Below are 18,638 nucleotides of genomic sequence, written 5' to 3' on the forward strand. Positions count from 1 at the left end.
ATTGTGAGACTCTGCCCATCTGCAGCTCTACTGACCCCTGGGGTGCCCAGGATGAACGCAAAAGGGCATGTGAGTTAATGGCACGTCCTTACAACAAGCCTTTGCTGCATTTATTTTTTAATTGCCCCTGACTTCCATTTATCTGCACACTGTCAAATACAACAACCAACTCTTAGGAGCCCTGTAGAGACAGGCATTTTCCTGACAGATCTGCAAGTTGGGTGGATTCTTTTCACTAACGGACAAACCAAGGTATGACGAGGCGTGGGCGCCAAGACAGCAGGATGCAGACAGGAAGGGCTGGCAGGCAGCCTCAGCCTGGCCACCTGGGTTCTGTGCAAGTCTGTCATGAATGCCTGGAAAAAGTGAAGTCATTTCTTGTGGGCAAACAAACAGACCCTCTGTAGGCTGGAGGCCATGTCTGCACAGAAGGCTGAGGGCCTGCCTGATGGACGGATCCCCACAAGGCCCTCCAAAACACACAGCCAGGCTGTGTTTGAAATGAGGATTTCACGTCTGCAAAGCCATGCCCTCTTCTTATTATTCAGTGGTGACCTTACATGAACTGTGCCACCTGACCTCTGGGCCAAGGTCCTGGAGCTAGACAGGGACCCTTCTTTTATCACCATCCCAGCCCCCTCTACAGCACTGAGTTCAAGGCTCTGATTTGGAACTGACTCACAGAGAATTCACAACCTGTCATAAGAGGATGTGGGAAGGAGCTGTCAGGTTTTCCCAGCAGGGATGGTGGCTGAACAATAGGTGGAAGGAGATGATGGAGCCGATGGTGAAGGAATGAAAGCCCATCTCTGCACAACTGGGCATCTTGCGCTGAGCCTACCCTCCCAGGCATCCTGTCCCCTGGGGGCAGACAGGCTCTTAGTCGTGGCCCTGCCCACTGCAGATCGAATTGCTTTGGTTAATGGGGCTTTCTTTTCATTCAGCTTCTTTCTGGCCCACAATAGTAAGTCTGCACTTGGGAAACCTACGGATCCCTGAAGGGTGGATCCTCACACTTCCGGGAAGGGATCAAGCGCAGTAAAGGACCCAGGCGCTTCCCGCCATGATCTTAACATAAAGATATACACACACCTGGATCTCCCTCCCACAGTGGACAGACCACGTCCACACCCTTTGGGAATATGAACTCTGCCCCAACACCTCCAGCCTGGGCATAACCGGTCGTTGAGACAGCATGAATGCCATACACACAGGGCCATTCACAACAGCAATATTTATACAAGCAGAAGACTGGGAACAACCCAAATGTCCACCAGTAGGGGTCTGACTGAATAAACTACGGGACACCCATACAATGGCGGTCTCTGCAGCTGACCTGGTGGGTGAGGAAGACCGCCACGGCTACACACTGACACACGGGCACGACCAGGTTCAACAAGGTAAAAACACAACAAAACAAGACAGTGTTTACACTCTGCTAGCTCTGTGTGAGAAAGGGGAGTGTGAACACAGGTATGGACTTATATAAATAGATGTGTGTGTTTGCTTAGATTTAAAAAACTCAAATGATAGAAGGATAAACTGAAAAAAACCAACAAAAATGGTTTCCTTTCGGGGGGAGGAAAGAACAAAAGGGGGGACAGTCTGCAAAGGGTACAATTTGTCTTTGAAACTATAAAAATGTTTTTACATAATTAAAAGACAAAATTAGATCAAAAAGGGGGAAATAAAACAATTTCTAAAGCTAGCAGGAAAAAAAAAAAACCCGGAAGCCAAAACCCCCCCTAAAAGCATAAAAAAAACTAGAAATAAACCTAATTATATGTCAGGCTGTGGGCATAATCACACAGAGAAAAGACTTATTTCAAGTGATTTTAAAACATGGTATTTTGACTCTGCATCTAGCATGGGATAAATTCTGAGAACAAAAAATTACCATGATACCAAGTTGTCCTCAACCACTTTAGTCATAGCAATACTGATGTTGTTCTGAAATTTTTGTAAGTATAGGAAAAAACAAAAAAAGTATACTGTAGGGTAAAGAAAATAAATTATCTTGTTACTAACATTAGAAGCCAAGGCTTCTCGCATAAAAGAAGATCGAAATAAAGAATTAAACAATTTAGTAAAAATTTCGCCACAAACTGGAAGTATCAGTGAGTTAATCATCTACTTTTCTCTTTAAAAATAAAACCGATTTCCTAGCAATATCCACGGAAACGGTCCAGAAGTGACGACAAGCAAATAGCGGTCATCGCCCCAGCAGCCAGGATAGAGTCTCTAAAAACCATCTCACAATAAAAGGAACCAGGGTCCCTCAAAAAAATGGCTGATGCCAGGTCTGGGCAGGAAATGTGCAAAATAAACCTGGGATTTCTCATTGCGTAAGAGAGCAGGGAAGCTTTCAAAGATAAATGGGATCACGTCAAAAGATCCCAGAAGATAACCTGAAGTGACTACCAATTGCCTAAAATAAGATAATTTCAGCATAAAAAATGAATGAAGACTGCCATGGGCTAAAGCAAGTCAAATAAAAGAAAATCTATGTATTCACTATGATATTTGGGAAAAAAATTAAATGCAAAGCAAAGAAACCTCATTGGTCACTAATGGAAGCTGCTGGGGTACCAGGTCATCATTTTGAAGGTGAACTGACAGAAGGAAGACCAAGACTTTCCTGTACAAACTGTATTTCAGCGCAGCCAAACTGTTGCTGAGAAAAGGTTCTTCACAGAAAAATTCCAGCTAGCAAATGCATAATGAAGGACAGAATGAGAAAACCACCATTTTGCAGTGAAAGAACAGATCTAGGCAACAGCCGTCAGAGGACGCTAAAGCCATTCGCTGAAGGTTGTTGAGAGCAGCCCGACATCCCCCGATGGGTCCTGTCACTGGAAGTGGGTCAACCACTCTTGATGGATGTGACAGGAAGTATCCAGCACCATCTTATGAATTTTTCTCGCCTCCTCCCCCAAAACTGAACCTTAATCTAATCAAGTCTCTAGATCCATCGGCTAATTTACAAGAAATTCAGAGGCTATAGGAACAAGTTTAATCACACCAAGAGAAAGCTTCCAGCCAAACCCAGGGCAAATGACCCTGCCTCTCCATCAGATCAATGACACGAAACAAGAGGTGGAGCGGTAAGAGGAAATTGCCACACACACATAGATCCACAATAAAGGGCATCAACTTTTTAAACCCACAGGGCTCCACGTGGCTTGCCATCGTCATGTGCCTTGTAAATGGAACGACTTCCACCCTGGCCCTCGGTAATGGATGAGAAGGCTGAGGCAGATGAGCTCAGCTATGGGCTGAACTTGCCGCAGAATCTAGAAGGCCTGCAGGCTCTTGCAGAGGTTCAGGAGGGCCTTTGAGACCTTGCCTCCTCCTCCATGCTGCTCTCTAAAAACATGATTTGCACCTTCTGAGCCTCATCATACCCCACCCCCACCCCCCGCCCAGCTTCCGTTCCCAGCATCTATCTCAGCAAACTTTCACCTTAGTTGAGCTCCAGGCCCTGCGAGGTTCAGGGGATATAAAGATGAAAAGAGGCCTGTCTGCCCCTTTCAATGGGCTCAGGTGATGGGGGGAGAGACAAGCGGACAGGTCATTTCACTCCAGCTCACCCTCCAGCCGAGATCTGAGAGTCAGGACCCTCTCCTGTTCCCAGGCCTGTCTCCCCAACACCAGAACTGTGTGTTCTAGTCAAGAGAGGGGGTGTGGGTGGGGTGGGTGGTAGAGCGTCCCTGGGGCTGCTCAAGTGAGAACACCTAAAAATAAGCAGTATAGTCGCTATGAGTTGGAATCGACTAGTCGGCGATGGGTTTTCTGGTTTTTGGTATCAAGGTGAGGAGCCCTGGTGGCACAACAGTGAACCTCTCAGCTGCTAACTGAAAGGTTTGCCATTTGAACCCACCCAGCCACTCTGTGGAAGAAAGACCTGGAGCTCTGCTCCTGTAAAGGTTACAGCCTGGGAAACCCTAAGGGCCAGTTCTCTGTCACATGGGGTCGCTATGTGTCGGAATCGACTCAACAGCACCCAACATTATCAAGGTAACATCTTCCTCTCCAAGGGTTCCAAGCTATGTATGTACAGTTCACACCCTCCGGGCTTCACAAAGCACAGTGTGGGCCCACTCCGCTTGCTACTATTACCAACCCAGCGCTGTCGAGTCAATTCCGACTCATAGCGACCCTATAGGACAAAGCAGAACTGCCCCATAGAGTTTCCAAGGAGCACCTGATAGATCTGAACTGCCGACCCTATGGTTAGCAGCCATAGCACTTAATCACTACGCCACCAGGGTTTCCGCTATTATCAGCAAAACAAAAGCCTAACCTTTCCTTTTTAGTCGTTTGGCGCCACCAAGTGGTCAGTGTAATTTCTACGCCTCTAAAAACAGGCAAGGGTGTTACCACATAGGGAGCACTGCATTTAATAAAACAAACAAACAAAAAACCCAAACCCGTCGAGTCAATTCCAACTCATAGCGACCCTACAGGACAGAGGAGAACTGCCCCACAGGGTTTCCAAAGCTGTAATCTTTATGGAAGCAGGCTGCTACACCTTTCTCCCACAGAGTGGCTGGTGGGTTCTAACCACTAACGTTTTGGTTTGCAGCTGAGCGCTTAACCACTGCGCCATCAGGGCTCCTTGTTTATATTGATGGTGGTGGAATAATTTGGAAAAGGATAGTGATAATGGTTACACAACAAGAAGAATGTAATCTATGTCACTGGAGAACATATGCACAAATTGTTGACTTGGTGCATGTTTTATTATGTATATTTTCATCACAATTAAAAAACAAAGTTAAAAACGAACACGTGAGGAGGGAGGGAGAGAGGACAGACCAGCCAGAGACTCAGGCCCTTGTCTCCATCTCGGTCTGTCCCCAACCCTTAGGGCTGTGAAGCCTTCTGAAGAGTTTTATCCTCCAGATTACGAGGTCAATGGTGTCGAAAAGAAAACACAAAAGTTGGCATAACAACAGACCTGTTCCATTCGTTTCCTTTTAGTCACAGAAACAATGTCTGAGATAACTGGAGGATATGTACTATAACTATTTTGATGAAATGCAAGTTAAAAAATAAGCATTTGTTCATGAGACGTCCCCAAATTTTCATACCTACTGAGTCTCTTCTTCCTAATGACATTTTAGATGATTTTTCTAAAACTAAATGGCAAGAAACTCTTTTCTTGTTTTTGGTCTCTCTAATGGGAAAATTTTTCTTATTAAATTTTTACTCAGAGTTTAACTTTAGAGATATGCAATTTTCTAGTTCAGTATCCAGGTCCTCAAAAGAGTTTTAAGCCAAATTAAATTAGGGGCCCATATCCTGGTTTATCCTACAGCTGTAGGGCATTGGATAAGTTCCAAAATTTCTCTAAGGCTTGGTGTGCTCGTTAATAAGGTGACATATAATAAATACCTTCTCTTCCACAGTTAGTGTGACTTTTAATAGATACAGCACACAGCAGGTGACCAATAATGCCTTCTCCAACTTTCTCTAACCCTATGTGTGAAAAGACCCTATGTGTGAAAAAACACAATTTCTATGAAAGAACTTCCAATGAAATTACCTAGAAGATAAGTAGGATCAGAAAGCCAGGCAAGCTACCAATTGAGTGAAATGGAAAGTGTGGGTCTGCCTGTGCCCAGACGCCCCCTTGCTTACGTCTCATGGACACACAGGGCAACTTACTCAAGGTCATCCTCTGAGTCATAGCCCACCGGCCCCGACTCAAGGGCAATGGTCTCACTCTTCTCCCGACTTTGTTTCCAGGTGCTACTTCCTGTGGACGAGGGCGATTCTTTCCTCTTCTTCTTCCCAAAGAACTTCTTAAAAGTTTTGAATTTGGATTTCTTCTTTCCTAGACAAACTAGGAAAAAAACAAACAGATAAGCAAAAGCACGTGTCTGTGCGCGTGTGAGAACTCACCAAACATATGTAAGAAGTACACAGGAGGGACAGAAAGCAAGATTTTATCTGTGCATCGATTACGCCCTCCTGAAAAGTCTTTTTTATGTACCAAGGTACCCAGTGCACCATTTTTACACACCTGAAACCCAATCTTGATTTCTGTTTAGTTTGGATATTTAATAAAAAATAAAGTAAGCTTTAGCATGTGATCACAGGATAAAAACACAGGCAACATCCCTGTCACCTGAAATCAAGTTTTCTTTTCTGAAATATACATAAACCAAACCAAATTCGTCGCTGTCAAGTTGATTCCGACTCATAGTCAACCCTACAGGACAGGAAAGAACTACCCCATAGGCTTGCTTTCCAAGGCTGTAATCTTTACGGAAGCAGACTGCCAGTGGCTGGTGGGTTCAAACCACTGACCTTTTGGTTAGCAGCCAGGCCTTTACCCATTGCTCCGCCAAAAAAGCAAAAACAAAAAGGAAACCCTAGAGCCTCTTAATTTGCATTACCTAGCGGCTAAGCATGTAGCACATTTTTTCATGTGTTTATTTGCCATCCGTATATCTTTTAGGTGAAGCATCTTTTAAACTCTCTGATCACTTTTAAATCGAGTTGTTTTCTTACTGCTGAATGTTGAGAGTTATGAACATATTCTAGATAAAAGTCCTTTTCAAATGTGATTTATAAATATTTTCTCCCAGTCTGTGGCTTGTCTTTTCATTTTCTTAATAGTGTCTTCCACAGAGCAGTTTTAAGTTTTGATGAAGTCCAATTCATCAATTTTTTCTTTTTTGGATTGAACCCCTGGTATAATATCTAAGAATGCTTGCCTAACCCAAGGTCATGAATATTTTCTCCGGTGTTTTCTTTTAAGGTTTTATAGTTTAAAATTTTGGTCTCTTTAATTTTTATGTAATCTTTGAGGTATAAAGTTCATTTTTCCCCACATACATCCCACTGTTCTAATACCACTTGTTAAAACAACTATCTTTCTCCACTGAATTGCCTTTGCATCTTTGTAAAAAATCAATGACCATATTCGTATGGGTCTATTTTTGGACTCCCTACTCTTCTCTGGAAACCCTGGTGGTATAGTGGTTAAGTACTACAGCTGCTAACCAAAAGGTCAGCAATTCAAATCCACCAGGTGCTCCTTGGAAACCCTATGGGGCAGTTCTACTCTGTCCTATAGGGTTGCTATGAGTTGGAATCAACTCGATGGCAACAGGTTTTATTCTTTTCTATCACCAATGCTATACTGTCTTGATTACTGTAGCTTTACAGCAAGTCTGGAAATCAGGTAGTGTGAGTCCTTCAACTTTGATCTTCTTTAAAACTGTTTAAACTATTTTACTTCTTTTGTTTCTCATATAAATTTTACAATCAGCTTGTTAATATCTGCAAAAAATCCTGAAGGGATTTTGATTGGGATTAAATTGAATCTATAGATCTGTCTGGGAAGAACTAACATCTTAGCAGCACTGAGAATTCCAATCAATAAATATGGTATATCTCTCCATATTTACATCTTCACTGATTTCTTTCAAAAATTAGTTTTATTTTTCAGCATAAAGATCCTGCATATATTTTGTTAGATTTATACTTAAGTATTTAATTTTTTGGTATTATTGTATATGATAGAGCCCTGGTGGCACAGTGGTTAAGAGCTCAGGCTGCTAACCAAAAAGGTCAGCAGTTCAAATCTACCAGCCATTCCTTGGAAGCCCTATGGGGCAGTTCTACTCTGTCTTGTAGGGGCAAGATGAGTCAGAATGGACTCAAAGGCAATGGGCTTGGTTTTGTTTTTTTTTAGTTGTAAACGATATCTCTAAGTATTTCAATTTTTGATTGTTAATTGCTAGTAAACAGAAATACAATTGATTTTTGTGTACTGACCTTGTATCTTGTGACCTTGCTAAACTCCCTTAACAGTCTAGGTGCTCTCATTTTGTATATTTTGTATGATTATGTCATCTGCAAAGAGAGACAGCTTATTTCTTCTTTTCAATGTGTGCATCTTTTTTTATTTTTCTTGCCTTATTGCATTGGCTGGGGACTATGCCACTTTTTGTAGTTTCCTCTTCCTTCCAGATATTTAAAAAAAATTTTATTACCTTCAAATAGTTGTTACATAGTTGTTTTATAGCATATATTTGATAATTCTGACATCTGATGCCTTCAGGTGCCTGTTTCTGCTGGTTCTCACTCATGGTGCCTTGTTTCCTTACATGACTGGTTATTATTGACTTGTAGTGCTTAAAATATTACATAATATTTCCTGTAATAATTTCATAGAAGACACATTCCTTTAAAGACTGTTCACTTCTGTCAGAGACCTGGGGTCACATCCAGTCTAGAAGTATTGTTAACCAAGTTCAAGGGTGAGGGTCTCTCAATTATCCAGGAGACACGAATTCAAGCTACAAATCCTCACAAGGGTCGGCTTATCTGCGGTTCACACTTACTCAGACTGCGTAGCTCCTTTGGCTCCCAGGTTACTGTAGTGAGTGTCTTCAATTAGGTGCTTCATCTTGTGCGGCCCCTGCGCTTTGATGTCTGACCCTCTCCCTCACCTCCCATCCCATGACAACATGAAAATAAAATTCAAATTTACCACGACTGGCAAATGGCCACAGGGCCAAGTGGTGTCTGTGCTCATTTAACTTTCAGTTCTGGACTGGTTATTTCCTACTATCTTGTAAGTATTCTTATTCTTTTAAGAAGTTTTTTTTTTTTTAATTCTTATCCAGAATTTTTATTTTTCAATAGAAGGAGGTTGATCTGAAAAACCTAGCTCACTATTATTTGAAAACAATTACTTAGTTTCTCTTTTAAAAAAAAAAACAACTGATTCTGCAAGGTGACCTCTATAAGGTGACCCTGTGATTTACAGTATCCAAAACTAGCATTGACTGGGGTTGTTTTAGGCTAATAAAATATTTCCTCGAAGTGTACTTTTTATTCAACATAAATAATTCAGTGTTCCTTAATACAAGAAATTTTAAAACTCCTTATTTTCTTAGGATTAATTTATAAAACCTTACATTACATTTGGAAACCCTGGTGGTGTAGTGGTTAAGAGTTTGGCTGATAACCAAGAGGTCAGCAGTTCGAATGCACCAGGCGCTCCTTAGATACCCTATGGGGCAGTTCTACTCTGTCCTATAGAGTCACTATGAGCCAGCATCAACTCGATTTCAACAAGTTTGTTTCTTTTTAACCTTAAAAAAATCTACTGAAATGTTATGGAGGAAAAGTGGTCCTAATATGGAATAATAAGAAAAATCTATCTATATGAAATACAATCTTTAATGAAATTTGTATCTGGTGCTAGTGGCTAGCAGCTAGGATGTAATATTTTTGGAGGCTGTCCTTTTGAACTATATCAAAGAAAATCACTATTGATGTTTTGACTTCAAACAAGAGAGAAATGGAGAACTTTGTTACCAAAGTAAGGAGAGTATAAGAGGCTAATCTGGAGAAAAAGAACACTGTGGGGTGATCATTGCATTTTACAACTCTATCAAGACATAAATAGCAATATATGGATAACAGCAAACCAATTACGTAACTGGATAACCCTTGGGACATGTTAGTTACGAGATGGTAATCCATGGGCTTTAGCAGAGGATATACTAAAAGTCCCCTGAGAGAATAAAAGGCATAAAAGAGAGGGATCAAAGGCTGTCTCTTGATGTAATGATTTCTTCTGGATGATGAGGCCATCCTGTACTTTGTCCAGCAATATTCTAGGATGATAAATGATTTCATTTGGTCTTTTTTCTTCATTATCAAGTCAATCAAATGCTGATAACATGTTTACCTTTAGGAATGAGGGAAATCACTTCAAAGGTCCTCTTATTTGACTTAAGTAAAAGGAGCGCTGCCTCTAGATGGCAATGAATACTCGGGACCTGCTTCCAAGTGACGATGGGGGTGGGGAGAGTAGCTGAGTGCTCTGTGAACTGAACTGTCATTCTCCACAAAGACAGCCCCCAAAGTCCTGGCTCTGTCAGCCTCTCTTCCTGCCCCACAACCACATGGGGCTTTCCCAGAGCAGTGGCAGCCAGGGTCTTACCTCTGCTGTCCTCCCCAATGCCCTCTGCAGCTTCCCGAAGCTTAACGTCCATCACCCTTGTGGAAATCATGTCCAGCTCACTAAAATAAGATGAAAATTCATGTTAAAGGAACATGTGTAGAAAAAGTTAAAAATTAGTGAGATGGTTGTGGTGACCTCATCTGCTCACTCCCCAGCAAAGACAGAGTCCAGGACCATATGGGCCAAAAACATGCCCGTGGCCGAAAGACTGGTAGTCACGTAAATGTTTATCTGATGGCTGATAGGTGCAATTTAAATGAAAAACAGGTGACTGGGACAAATGCTTCACTAATTTACACAATGCAGATTAGGTTACTCCTTTAAAAAAAAAGTTTCTCAAGTTATAAGAAAATTATGTTTTTCTCTTGTTCATTACAGAAAGTTTAGAAAATACAGAGACTGAAAGCCACCCACCAATCAAGGTCAACCACAGTTAACATTTTAGTCTATTTTCTTAAAATATTTTTTTGATGCAGATATTTGTATGTACATGTACACACACTATGTTACAGAGCTTGGCTTCCCGATTGTCTCACTTGTAATACACCATCTTATTCAAATTTTCACAAACGCTGTTTTAATGGACGCGTGATATGTTAATGTTAGCTGCACCATCATTTATGTGTATTAAGTTTCTTTTTCAAATTTTTTATTATGAAAATTTTTCAAACAGATATAAAAGTGGAGATATAAACTTACGGCCGCTCTTGCTTCATCTTTATCTTCTCTCTCCACGACCACCATATTACTTCAAAACAAATTATCCAGAACACCCCTGGTGGTGCAGTGGTTAAGAGCGTAGCTGCTAGGTCTGCAGTTCAAATATACCAGCCGCTCCTTGGTAACCCTATGGGGCAGTTCTACTCTGTCCTATAGGGTTGCTATGAGTCGGAATCGACTCAAGGGCAACAGTTTGGTTTGGTTTTGGGTTATTATCGTTAATCCACATGGGTTCAGTTTCTTCCTAAATAAAAAAAATCTGTGACTCTTCATGGAATCCAATGAATGATTACTGTTGTCTCTGTTTTCAAGAGCTGACGTTTGAAACAGCGCCCTCTGCCCCACAAGCGCTCACACACCGTTTATTTAGAAAGCTATTTCCTACTGGAAATTCCTATGAATCTGACACTGAAAGAGGGGAGTTTCCACCATTTAATTAATTAACACTTACCACTTGTACACAGCACATAATGGGAAATGATGGGAGAAATACAAAGAAAACATTTAGTAGAGAAATGGACTAACAGGTCTATACCAGAGTCGGGTCTGATATTAATTTCAATAAGTTCATCCTCCCTACCAGCCAATTCCTTAAAAGCCGACAAAAGCTTCACCAGCTTCCGTTCTCAATTTTCATATGGTTTGGCTTTGTCAAAATGGCTGGTTTTGTGTCCTCTCTGCCAAAAACTCCACGTTGGAACTTCACCAAGTAATTTTCCCCATGTTCATGGGGAAAACATACAAAATGAAGGTTGGACTTCAAGCAGTATTTTTTCAAATTCTCGGCCACAGTTTTAGGCTGGGGAGAGGATATCCCTTCATTCATCATCCGTGGTAACCGTCCAGGTAACAGAAGACACTGTCAAAGAGGACGGTGATTTATAACACTTCTAAGCAGGGAAACAAAATACACAGAGGTGGTGACACAACCCAAATGCCCGAGTGTTCCAAAACGTCAAGTCCACCGTCCCCCAATATGCCTTAGTGTTAGTCAGCAATCTCCTGACCCCTCAAGTCCACCGTCCCCCAATATACCTTAGTGTTAGTCAGCAATCTCCTGACCCCTCAAGTCCACCGTCCCCCAATATACCTTAGTGTTAGTCAGCAATCTCCTGACCCCTCAAGTCCACCGTCCCCCAATATGCCTTAGTGTTAGTCAGCAATCTCCTGACCCCTCAAGTCCACCATCCCCCAATATACCTTAGTGTTAGTCAGCAATCTCCTGACCCCTCAAGTCCACCGTCCCCCAATATACCTTAGTGTTAGTCAGCAATCTCCTGACCCCTCAAGTCCACCGTCCCCCAATATACCTTAGTGTTAGTCAGCAATCTCCTGACCCCTCAAGTCCACCGTCCCCCAATATGCCTTAGTGTTAGTCAGCAATCTCCTGACCCCTCAAGTCCACCGTCCCCCAATATACATTAGTGTTACTCAGCAATCTCCTGACCCCTCAGTGGACTGATGTTCAACGTATTATGCCAAACAGTATTATGAGTGGGTCAGGGGAGGGCAGCTACCAGGGCATTTAATGGGAGATGCTGTGGAAAAAGAAGGCAGGAAAACATAAGGAGCAAAAGGGAGAGTGAAAATGGTGAGGGTTCCTGCCGTCACCAATTATTACCTTGGGTATCATCTCCTAAGGTTGCCAGTGAGCCAGAAAGTAGACGTTCAAAAGCTTTCTGCTGCCTCAGTGTGGAGCTAACCACAATTGCAATTACTTGTCAAGCACACAGTACATATGATCTGAATTATCTCATCTAATCCCCAAGAACTCTTAGCATTCCCATTTTGGAGATGAGAACACTGAATATTGTTGTTGTTGTTAGTGGCTGTCTTAGTTATCTAGTGCCGATATAACAGAAATATCACAAGTGGATGGCTTTAACAAACCGAAATTTATTCTCTCACAGTTAAGGAAGCTAGGAGGCTGAAATCAGAGTGCCAGCTCTAGGGGAAGGCTTTCTCTCTCTGTTGGCTCTGGGGGAAGCTCCTTGTCATCAATCTTCCCCTGGACTAGGAGGTTCTCAGCACAGGTATCCTGGGTCCAAAGGATGTGCTGTACTCCTGGCTCTTTTTGCTTGATGAAAATGAGGTCCTTCTCCTCTCTGCTCGTTTCCCTCTTTTAAATCTCAAAAGAGATTGACTCAAGATACAACCAAATCCTAGAGATTGTGTCCTGTCTCATTAACATATCTGCCTCTAATCTTGCCTCATTAACATCATAGAGGTTAGGATTTACAACACACAGGATAATTACATTAGATCACAAAATGGTGGATAGCCACACAATACTGGGAATCATGGCCTTGCCAAATTGACACACATTTTTGGGGGAGACACAATTCAATCCATGACAGTTGACATTGAGTTGGTTCTGATGTATAGTAACCTTACGTATAACAGAACAAAACATTGCCTGGCCCTGTGCCGTCTTCATAGATAAATTTATTAACTTACCCGAGGTAACAAAGCAGAGACATCGACCTATATACTCATGCTAACTATTCACTAGGCTTAGGTGGGCATTTCTGAGATGCTGGGGATGCAGTGATGAATGAGATTGATGTGGTCTCTGCCTCTTGCAGCTGCTGACCCAGTAAAGAGGAGAGTCCCGAGCTACCAGCAAAGAGGCTCAAGGGAAGCTAGGAAATCAAAAGATAGTGTCCCACTGAAATGGCTCTGCCCACCAAAGACCCCCTTCCCAGGGTCTACACACTGAAGGAGCCCTAGGAGACCACCGTGGAGGAAGTTATTATGTTGCTAGGGGGTTACAGTCTGAGAGAAGGGATTTTGAGGCTACCGTGAGGTGCCTATTAACTGTAAACCTCCAGAGAAACCATGATGTCACCTTCCAAATGTCCAGTCACCTCCTGCGAACACAATGTTGCATGCTGGGAAGTGCTGAGAATGTGCAGGTGTGAGAGAGAGAGTGCACACAAGCAGAAGGCAAGCCCCCGCTGGCAGGTGTGCATCAGAGCTTCACACTCCGTCCCACTGAGCCTGGAGTAGCTCAAGAAGCTCAGACTCCCTTCTCTGGGTTGAATGACGTGGCTGTGATAAAGTCATACAGGGAAGATAGTTCGGGAACAGGCAGCAGGTTGGGGGGGACCAAGAGAATGGCCCAGTTCTAATCTTGCTGTAAGGTACAGCCTGGTGGGGCCTGTTGTTCACCCCACCACGACAGCAGACAGAGGCGCAGAGCACCAGCGGACTGCCAAGGCTATTTAAAGAACTCACGCACAGAGGCAAAAGTTGGCCCACAAATGAAGGTACAATAAATCAGGCTCACCTCACGCTGAGGTTTTAAAACCTGTTCATGTGTTATGTTTCAAATATCTTCATATAATAAGAGTGTGTGGTATGATACAGAAGAAAAAGAGCAAAGACTTGGAAGTTTAGCAATTCTGGAGGTGAATTCTCATTCTACTACTTACCATCCCTGGGGCTCACTTTCTTCATATGCAAAATGGGAATGAATAATAACACTTCGATTAAACGCAACCTAGAACACAGTGCATACAAGCCCTATGCCGAGGGTTGCTGTCAATAGCAGCTTGTTCTTCACTACGGTCCCATGTCTATGCACAAACGCACAGAGAAACACACAGCTGACGCACACTGACATCAGGTGAGCATCAACTTTATCTCTGTATGCAAATGGTATCAGAGCACAAGACACCTGGACTGTCTGTTGGTCCCTGAGCTTCCCAACCACCCTCAGCTTGACAGAGCCATGTACAGTGAGGCTAATCAACCTGGTGCGAGACGACGGGTAAAAACCTGTCCCAGGACACCAAGGAGTGTCTGCTCTGTGATAATGCAGAGATCACAGATGGAGAATTGTCCCCCTCATTCTCTCACTCCAGAGCCTTCCAATTCTAAAGGTAGGAACATTCCATATCTGTCACCATGAATGTCTTCTTCATTGGGTCCAATAACTCACCCTGCTGAACATACGTTCCTCCACCCCCAGTAACACTCAAAGAAAAACCAAAAACCCTAATGAGCAAGGCAATGTGACAATGTCCCAGATCTCCTGACACTCCCCTTGCTTCTCACGTGAGGAGACGGCTTTTTATTTGAACTCAGAATTCAAGTAGGGCCACCTGAAAGGCCCCTCATGCAGCTCCTGCTCTCTACCCTCCCACGCCGTTGCTCTGACAGCTCTAAGTCCAAGACAAGGGAAACACATTCTTTAAACTAAATGTGGACCTGAGGGACCTCTTCAGGGGTTCCAATTAACTCAGGAGGGTGCTGAGCCTCCTGCCCCTCCAAAGCACACAGCATTCAACGCTGCGTGTTTGGCACCTACAGAACTCCAGGGGAGCCCTGGGTCCAAAGAAGACTCCCTGCAGTAGACGTCCCACCTCTCCAAAGAAAACCCGAGCTGTAACGTCAGGCTCCTTCCCAACACAAGGCAGTTGCATTAGTTGCAGTTTACATTTTTAAAAATCTACAAAGCTTATACACATGAAGAATGAAAAGAGATTTTAATAAGGCATTTAAAAAGTTCTAACCCATTATATTTACCTATATGATTCAAAGAAAAATACCTGTAGCCTGGTTATATACATCTCAGCACAGTACTTACATACAAAACTTCGTGTTCACCCCTCAGACCTGGTAACGCCACGTTGCCCTCCAAGCTACGTTTGGACCCCTGTGGTATTCTTTCTTAGCACCCTGAACCTTTCTTTCACAATGCTTATCAGGGTATTCCCAATGACTTGTTTGTAAGGTATCTGTTTAACATCCTCCTTCCAAGACTGCGGGCTTTTGGGAGAAGCTCAATCCCCGTCATATTCATAGCTCTATTGCGAGTGCCTCATACAGTGCTACCCGGGTGGTGCACACAGTTAAGCACTCAGCTACTAACCAGAAGGGTGGTGGTTTGGGTCTGCCCAGAGGCGCGTTGGAAGACAGACCTGGAGATCTACTTCTAAAACTTTATAGCCACTGAAAACCCTATGGAGCACAGTTCCGCTCCGAAACACATGGGGTCGCCAGAAGTCGGAACCGGCTGGTCAGCAACTGATTTTTTTGGTACAAGACCTGGAAACAGCACATGAGCGAGGTGTCTGCCAAAGCTAGAGATGCTTCTGGAGATGTCTACTACAGGTGCCAATGAAATGAAAAGCAGTGCTGAAGTCTCTGGGTGCCAGAAATGGACCCAGTGTACACGCTGGGCAAGCTCAGGAAACCCTTCAGTACGTTATAGATACCTGGCCCTGGAAAAAGGAAACACCGTAACCCTTCTCATGACCCTTCTAAATCCACACGGAAATCCCAAGAAACTCTATTTTCTTTACAGAACAACACAACTTTAAAAAGACTAAAACTAGAGGCAATTTTTCACTGTGGTGATGGGATTTCAGTGAGGCCAAGTCTGCGTGCTTCCACTGTGCTTTGCTGCACGTGGTGGTTGACATGTGTCACTGTGCCCCAGAGCAAGCGATTCCAGGCTAGTCTGTGTGGCTGTACCTGAGATTCTGATAGCTAGGCATGAAAATTAAGTAGTACTAAGAAAATTAATAGCCAATGATCACAGATACATAAATGCAGTTTCTTTTGCTTAAAAGCAAACCAAAACAAAACTGAGTATCAACATTTTATGTGACAAATCAGCTGAAGACCCTAGAGTCAATTCCAAAAATCTGTCTTGAAACTACTGTTTAACCACTGGAGTATTTTACTTTACAACATTCCCTAAAAATGGGATGACCCTGGGAGTGACTTGCCAGTCTCAGAGCTAGTCCACCTTCCTAGATAGAGCATCCCAGGAGCCGAGGGACCTGCTTTACTCGTCTCTGCACCTGGCTCACCGTCTGACCACAGAAGGTGCCCAATAAACCTCTGTAGAATGAATAAACAGGAATGCCACGTATACACTTGCTATTCTTAAACTTCAGAAGCACTGTGATTCTAATAACATTTTTTGATTAATATCACCTCAGTGTATAACCATGCAAACCCAATTTAGCGTATGTGTGTGAGTGTGTACTGTGGCTGTGTGTGTTTGTGAGTGGGAGGTGTGGCTGCAGCTTTCTGGCCTGGAAATGGGTGCAGGAACTGAACCCACATCCTACAGGACTGGAGATCAGTCCTGACATCATACGTCAGCAACTGCTCTTTTGTTCTCTTCAAATCCCTTGAAGACATGACATGCCTCCAGCCAGTTTTCCATCCACTGTTTATAAAACTGATAATTCTCTAGGGCTTCACGGTATTTGGAGCCCTGGTGGCACAGTGGTTAAGAGCTTGGCTACTAACCAAAAGGTTGGCAGTTCAAATCCACCAGCCGCTCCTTGGCAACACTACCGGGCAGTTCTACTCTGTCCTATAGGGTAGCTATGAGTTGGAATCGACTCGGCGGCAAGGGGTTTGGTTTGGTTTAACATACATATAGTTGGAGTCTCAGAAGGAGACGAGAAAGTACAGCAGAAGAAATATGTGGAGAATTGATAAATGAAAAATTTCCAAAACATAGTAATAAAGATAACATACATATCCAAGAATCTTAGCAAACCCCAAGAAAACCACACCTAGGCATTATCATAGACCCATTGCCACCGAGTCAATCCTGACTCATAGGGACCCTACAGGACAGAGTAGAACTGCCCCATAGAGTTTCCAAGGAGCACCTGGTGGATCTGAACTGCCAGCTTTTTGGTTAGCAGCCAAGCTCTTAACCACTGCACCACCAGGGTTCCCAAGGACACAGATAGGTTAAAATTGAAATGACCAATAAAGTTCTATGATGCAAAAGTAGGCATAAGAAAGCTGGAGTGCTTAGATTAATTTCAGATGAAACAAAATAAGGAATATTACTAAAGATAAAAAAGTCACTTCACAATGATAAAGGTCAATTCATCAGAAAGACATAGCCACCACTTATATACCACCTATTTCCAGAGCTTCAAAAGACATCAAGTAAAAACTGACAGACCCAAAGGAAGAATTAGACAAATCCACAATCATGGTTGAAATTGTCACCTATCTCTCTTAGTAACTGATAGATCAACTAGTAAAACAAAAAGTAAAATATAGATCAGAAAAACATTATTATCGTAACCAAACTGACATTTACAGAGGGGGAAAAAAAAAGACCCCAAAACTGAAAAACACATTTTTTTTCAAATGCCGAGGGAATGTTCACCAATACAGGCCACACACCGGACCATAAAAAAAACCTAATAAATTTAAAAAGAACGAACTCTTGCAGGCTATGTTTCCTGACCACAATCACATTCTAATTTAAATTAGAAATGAATAATAATACATCTAAAGAAGTTCTCATATTTGAAAATTAAACACCACACTTCTAAGTAAACCAGGGGTCAAAGAAAAAGAATCACAAGGGAAATTACAAAATACTTGAACTGAAATATGCAAACGTGTGACAAATTTGTGTTATGCAGTTAAATAAGTACTTAGAAAAAGGTACAGTTGCACATGCTTACAGGAGAAAAGGTTTTAAAAAATATCTAAGCCTCCACCTTAAGCTAAAGGTCAGATTAAAGCAAAAGAAAGGAGCAAATAATAATAAAAAAGCATAAATCAATGAGCTAGAAAACAAATAAGAGAGAAAATTAACAAATCCAGAAGTTGGTTCTATGGATAGATTAATAAAACAGATAATTAAAAAGACTGACCAAGAAGGAAAAAAAAGAGAAAACCCCAAACACCAATGGAAACAGCAAAAGGGTAAGAGAATAATATAAACAAATTTATTTCAAGAAACTTAAAGGAACAAGACAAATTCTGTGACGATCTCAACTGACTACAAGAACACAAAATAAAGAACAAATTCTGAAATAAATTTTATCTATTTAAGGTATATAATTACTACCAAAATCCTTCCCACAACAAAAACTCAAAGCTGAGATGGTTTCATAATTTAATTCCATCAAACATTTAAGGAGGA

The 18,638-nt window shown here is 42.4% G+C and overlaps 1 protein-coding gene across 2 annotated transcripts in view; it reads right to left on the reverse strand.

Moving 5' to 3' along the window:
* The window catches only part of CRACDL (CRACD like), a 157,999-nt gene that overhangs the window by 51,372 nt on the left and 87,989 nt on the right, over positions 1–18,638 (reverse strand). For both annotated transcript variants that reach the window (XM_064268446.1, XM_064268447.1), the window contains exons 2-3: positions 9,974–10,053; positions 5,671–5,848 (exon numbers count right to left, since the gene is read on the reverse strand). In XM_064268446.1, the coding sequence (XP_064124516.1) occupies positions 5,671–5,848; positions 9,974–10,053 (258 nt within the window). The remainder of the gene's footprint in view (positions 1–5,670; positions 5,849–9,973; positions 10,054–18,638) is intronic.

The sequence above is a fragment of the Loxodonta africana genome, chromosome 15, assembly GCF_030014295.1.
Source record: "Loxodonta africana isolate mLoxAfr1 chromosome 15, mLoxAfr1.hap2, whole genome shotgun sequence".
NCBI lineage: Eukaryota > Metazoa > Chordata > Mammalia > Proboscidea > Elephantidae > Loxodonta > Loxodonta africana.